At 44.9% G+C, this 6,049-nt stretch overlaps 1 protein-coding gene across 1 annotated transcript; it reads left to right on the forward strand.

The window, feature by feature from the left end:
• Window positions 1–1,560: 1,560 nt before the first annotated feature.
• On the forward strand, window positions 1,561–3,514 carry LOC119367002. Its single transcript, XM_037632648.1, has 3 exons — window positions 1,561–1,779; window positions 2,308–2,363; window positions 3,125–3,514. The coding sequence occupies exons 1-3, from the start codon at window positions 1,669–1,671 to the stop codon at window positions 3,297–3,299; spliced, it is 342 nt and encodes a 113-aa protein (XP_037488545.1). The 5' UTR covers window positions 1,561–1,668; the 3' UTR covers window positions 3,300–3,514.
• The last annotated feature ends 2,535 nt before the right edge of the window (window positions 3,515–6,049 follow it).

Consider the following 6,049-nt stretch of genomic DNA (forward strand, 5'->3'; position numbering starts at 1 on the left):
TGCTGACGCGTGGATGCCTATTGGTCCCGGTTGGTACCACCAACCGGGACCATAGGCCCTCCTGCCTGGGCTCAGCGACAGGCCACGTGGAGGCCCATCTGTCCCGGTTCTGGATTGAACCGGGACTAAAGGGTCAGGGCATTAGTACCGAACCTTTAGTCCCGGTTCATGAACCGGGACTAAAGGCCCTCACCAACCGGGACTGTAGGCCCTTTTTCTACTAGTGGGCCGTCTCGCTGACTCGGCGGGTCCGCAGCTGTTTCGCACCAAAACACTCGCCACGGCGCCCCCGGACGCCCCCAGCGTGTCGGGTTCGGTCTGGATCCGCCGGCGCTGATTTCGGTCCAAGCCGGCGAAAAACGGGTTCCTGGGGGCGCGACTGGGCCGTTTTTTCGGCGCCGGCGCGAAAAAATCGCCTGGGGAGGCTGTGTTGGGGGCGCGCCTGGAGATGCTCTTATCTTGATTTTGGGTGAATCCATGTTGTCAAAGTCCGACGTTCGCAAATGCCCCTCTCGTGACGAACGTTCGCAAGCTAAGGCCCTGTTTGATAGTAGAGTATTTTCTAAGTATTATGAGAATACTACATTTTTTTAAATTATCATATTTTTTTACAACAAGCTGTTTGGTTGCCACTAAAAACTGTGATTTTAATACTGTGGTATTTACCAAACCGAGGTTTTTTCTCTGCGTAAAAAAAAGACCTCTGGACCTCTTTTCTTTAAACAGAGCAGCTGTAAAAGAAAGAGGGAAGCATGGTTATCTTTTCCCTCACTATTCGCATCAATTCCCCTTCGCTTCCATGCCATCGTTGCCACTGCCATGTTGTTTCTAGAGTTTTATCCCTCAGCGGCAAAATTTTAGTAGGCGTCGCATGGCTCGCCGCTGCTACCTAGAGGCCATGGCATGTTTCTGCATGGGGCTGCAATAGATCGCAGCTTCCTGGATGCATGGATCTCTGCGTTCTTATGCATGATACAGCCAGCCAGGTAGAGCAGCGCTGCTCTTACGCTGGTCTGTTGCTGGATGCAATGGCTAGCCAGCTAACATCTACTCCCTCCGTTCCGAAATATTTGTCTTTCTAGAGATTTAACAAATGACTATATACGGAGCAAAATAAGTGAATCTACGCTATAAAATAAGTCTACATACATCCGTATGTTGTATCCATTTGAAATGCCTAGAAAGACAAATATTTGGGAACGGATGGAGTAGAAAACATGCTTGTATGCAGTGCTAACAGCTAGTCAGCTAATGTTACATCACTGTACCAAACAGGTCCTCTGTATCATGAATACTTCAAAATACTCTGTTATGTTAAAACTGTAGTATTGTGTACCTACTGAGTAAATTACTATAGTTTTCAATACTTTAGTTTTTATAATACTTTGCTATCAAACAGGGCCTAAGGGGTCTTTGTTTATTTGGGAGGACTCTTAGACGGACTCTGAATCCGTGAAGCGGGTGGGCTTCAATCACATTCCGGCCCATAATAGGTTGGTAGGCCTTTCTTCTGCGACGAGACCCCGAGCAACCCTGAGCCCGTCCCCGCCACAGCGCGACTCGAGATCGAGAGGCGGAGGCCGTCGCGACCGGAGATCCACAATCGGCGTCGTCACCGCCGCCGCATCTTCCTCCAGCCCTCCGTTGGAGCGCACGAGACATTCGGCCATGGCGATGCTTCGATCTCCTGTTGGACTCGCTCTCCGGCAGTCGTCGCCGGCCGCGCGCTTCTGCGGCAAGGTCGGCCGCCGCAACCCAGCATCCAACATCACCACGACGGTATGTACCTGCCGATAATCAAGATTAATCTTTTTATCCCTCAATTGATGACGAGTCACGGTGATGGCCCATGATTTTCAGTGTGATTTGGCGTGCCCGGTCAATTAGGGTTACCGATGACGCATCATTAATTTTCTTCGCATAATTCGACCATACTCAAGTCTGAATCCACGAGTTAGTTTGAGTGAATCCGCCTAGGGTTAGGGTGACCGAGTGGCATGGACATTTGCTGATTGGGGAGAGTGTTGGTCTGCATATGCTTGTTTCTATATTACTGACTGAGCTGTGCATCTAGTTTGAGTTGTTTAAAGGAAAAAAAAATCTTTTCGTTCTGTGTCCAGTGCAAAAGTTATGGGCTGATCTTGTTCACTATTGAAATTTATCCGACCAGGGAAAGTAGCTCAGTAAGAGTAGCTTTGGGTTAATATATGGTCTTTGTTGGTCTCTCTGCTATATTGTACGTATGCCTTCTCTTGCTTACATTTAAGCGAAACAAGTTTGATAATTTTATTCAACTCTGATTTGCAGCGGAATTATGATGCTAGCAGGAGGTTTGAATTCAGCAAGGAAGACTTTGCCGGCTGGTATGTACATGATCCTTCTCTATCAACTTTGAGGCGGGCGTTTGGTTATAGGAGCGGTGGTTGACAGATCACGGGTTTTGTGGATAGTTGTTAGATATTTGAAAGTAAGGTTTTGTCGTGCTCTTGTTCGTTGGGCGTAGGAAGGAAATTATTAGAGTTAGGCGCACAACCACTTGATGGTTTTAGAGATAATTTACTGGAATTCATGAGTACAAGCAAGGACATACATAGGTAAATCGTTTCCAGGGAGAGGCGTAGGAAATCCAATATTTCTGTTAACTGATCTCTCTGTCCGGCTGCTTGGTTTGCTCACATAGGCCACCACTTCATCATATACATCATATCAGAAAGCTGGCGCCATTCCAATTTACGTATGATGTACTCCCTCCGTCCGAAAAACTTGTCATCAAAATGGACAAAAAAGAATGTATCTAGAACTAAAATACATCTAGATACATCCTCTTTTATTCATTTTGATGACAAGTATTTACGGACGGAGGGAGTAGTCAATATTCTCGACACTTACTTGAACTTGGGAGTAAGAGAGAGATACATATTTCACACTAGCCATTTTCATTTTGCTGTCATTTGATCCTTTTGTTCATATAATTATTATTTCTGGATTTGCCAAGATTTGGATTCGTACTTGATGTATTGGAGGGGACTGAAGGCATAGGGCCCCTTTTGAGTTTCAACGTGTTTCCAGTATATTCTTTTGCTCATATAGTTATTTCTGATTGATGTGTCTTCACTCTTCTCAGCACCGGTGTGGAATTTATGATTGGTGCCTTTGCATGCGGCATAGCGCTTGTGTTTAGGCACTATACGACTCCTCCCTACGAAAAGGAATCGAGGGACAATACGGCAAACTGTGAAACAAAATCCACTTTTGATACTTGTCAGCATGGACAACATGGACTAGAGAAAACGGAATAGGGAGCAGCATGTCTAGCTAGTCTAATGTCCTACCTGTGTAAGTTCTTGACTGGGAGATCCACCATTTACTCTGTTTCGTTGTATTATACACATGAGAAGATACCTAATGAAGAGAATGAAGTCCCGTGTGGCCTTGTCAACTTTCTGTATGTATCTGTCTTCTCCACTTCTTTGACGATGCCCTCTACTCTAGATATGACAAAATATGTAATAAACTGAAGATTGATTGATCCAAATGAGTTTACCTCCTTTTGAAATGCAAGTTGGTTTAACTGGCCCGGACTCTGGAGATACTTGAACCGCTTTGCATCGTGACTTGCTCAACTTTTCTGGCCTGACTAATTAATGCTCAGTTCTACCAGGCTTAACTTGTTTATTAGTAGTATCATTGATAGGGGAGCATTTGATTTGATTGTGTTGGATTTAGGACAGCTCAATCAGCTTAATCCTTTGAAGTCAGTTTTACATCAGGAGCTTCAGTTTTCTGGGCTGGAAATTGGAGTTTGGATTTAAGTTTTCCTGAGTTGTTTCAGCAGGCAAGTAGAAGACGATGTACATACTGGATTTAAGGAATATGTGTGGCTTGTGGAGGAACCAGCCCCATAGTGTTCAGTTGGCCAACTTATAGTACTAGTAGACTGCCCGTGCGTTGCCACGGGCCAACAAATGAATATACTGAAAACGCTCTCACCCGCTTATTATACATAATAAAGCAACAAGAGTAAAATTCATCAACAGTCACTAAGCTCGTTCGTCGCGTGCAAAAAAGTCACTGAATTCAGAAACTGCAATGTTCGGGTTGACAAACTTGTTCCGCGTGCGCACATACGGTCACCGCGTCCGTTTTCATACGTATTTTTCTTGCGTGGCGCTGTCTCACTCGCTGTACGTTGCCACCTCATCGTTCGAGGGACTGCAGCAGCGAAATATCGCGACGGGAGGGCCATATCGCAAAAATGCTACCACGTTCGTACTGCAGTTTGCAGGTTACATGCGATTTTTGGCACTGGGAGCAGAATTATGAGGCATATCTCATTGAGCATGGTCATCTGAATGATAGTGGACATGAAGGTGTAGCTGTACAGGAGATGGAGGCTACCATGTTGAAGAAGAAGAAGGAGGAGGAGGCCACCATGTTGAAGAAGAAGAAGGAGGAGGAGGAGGCCACCATGTTGAAGAAGAAGAAGAAGAAGGAGGAGGAGGAGGAGGAGGAGGAGGAGGAGGAGGACGCAAGGAAGGAGATGGAGAAGGGTGAAATGATGATGTTGATGATGGCACTGTTGAATTTAGGGATTGAAGTAGTTAAGCTGTTGAAATGTGTTATTGTGCTACTGCTTGTGATGGTTGTTGTAGGAGTTGTTGATGATGGCATTTTGAGATTGCAAAGTTAGTACCTTCTGTAATCCTGACTTGATTCCATTATGTGGCAATGTAATGTTCATGAGTACCAACCTAGGCCATTGTCGAGGCCTTGTCGACAAGCCTTGACAACCCTACTAACTTTGGCCATTGTCGAGGCCTTGTCGACAACCCTTGACAACCCTACCAACTTAGGCTATTGTCGAGGCCTTGTCGACAAACCTCCATAATCCTACCAACTTAGGCTATTGTCGAGGCCTTGTCGACAAACCTCCATAACCCTACCAACCTAGGCCATTTTCGAGGCCTTGTCGACAAGCCTTCACAACCCTACCAACCTAGGCTATTGTCGAGGCCTTGTCGACAAACCTCCAAAACATTGTAAACATAAATTAAATGAAGATGGACAGAGGATCAACTATGACCAGCATCCATTATATATGATCAGCATCCACTATGATCAGCATCAAATATATGAAGGTAAAAGTGGAAAGTGGAAATGATATGTACTCCAACAGCATAACCACAGTACTCTCATAATTAACAGTGCACTACAAGTACCATAGAATCTTTGAGAAGCATAAAAGGAGAAACAAGAGTACCATATGATATAACACCATCAACTATTGCTTTACAAGCACCAAAATAAACTCTCTAATGGAGTAGCCAATCACAGTAACACCATCAACTAATGCATTGCAAGGTTCAATCCTTGAATACGTCAAACATGGATGTTCTGGTTCCTGGGTAGTAACCTGTCCAGCTTGAACCAACTCTAGTACTTCTCCTGTCAGCAGTAGCTGCCTTTGCTGCTGCTTGATTTTCCTTCTTCTTCTGTTGCTCAATTCTCTTTTCTTCTGCAGCAGCTGCCTTTGCTGCTGCTTGAGCTAGCTTCTTCTCCTCATGTGCCTTCCTTTTCTCCTCTGCTGCTTGTGCCTTTCTCTGTTGTGTTTCAAGCTTCTTTTGTTCTGCAGCTTCTTTCTTCCTCTGAAGTTTCTCCGCAGCTATAGCCTTCTTCTCTTGTGCTTTCTTGTCTGCTTCTTGTAGCTTCCTCAAGACTTCTGCTTCTTTCTTCTCTTCAAATTGCCTCAATTTCTCTTTTTTCATTTGTTCTGCTTTTTGGGCAATACTGGTTCCCACAGATGGACCAGAGGCAACAGCTTCTCTTGCAGTAGCAATGAAAGTGGAATCTGGTAATGGCCCTGGGTGAGTTCTTGGTTGAGTAGGAGGTGGAAGCTGCAAAAAGTTAAGCCATGGCATCATGTAAGAACACAACAACAAAGAATACTCTAACAACATTGTATGATCATGCACAATATATGGCCTGGTTTCACATTCTAAACTTACATTGTCCATCATCTCTTTCAACATGGTCTCCTCCAAGTTTGCAT

This window comes from Triticum dicoccoides, chromosome 2B, assembly GCF_002162155.2.
Source record: "Triticum dicoccoides isolate Atlit2015 ecotype Zavitan chromosome 2B, WEW_v2.0, whole genome shotgun sequence".
Lineage (NCBI taxonomy): Eukaryota > Viridiplantae > Streptophyta > Magnoliopsida > Poales > Poaceae > Triticum > Triticum dicoccoides.

Bases quoted from the DNA above. Each gene is read 5' to 3' on its own strand.
- LOC119367002 (XM_037632648.1), top strand. From the start codon at position 1,669: ATGGCGATGCTTCGATCTCCTGTTGGACTCGCTCTCCGGCAGTCGTCG. The intron at 1,780-2,307 runs GTATGTACCTGC...TCTGATTTGCAG, and splicing joins CATCCAACATCACCACGACG to CGGAATTATGATGCTAGCAG. The intron at 2,364-3,124 runs GTATGTACATGA...CACTCTTCTCAG, and splicing joins AAGGAAGACTTTGCCGGCTG to CACCGGTGTGGAATTTATGA.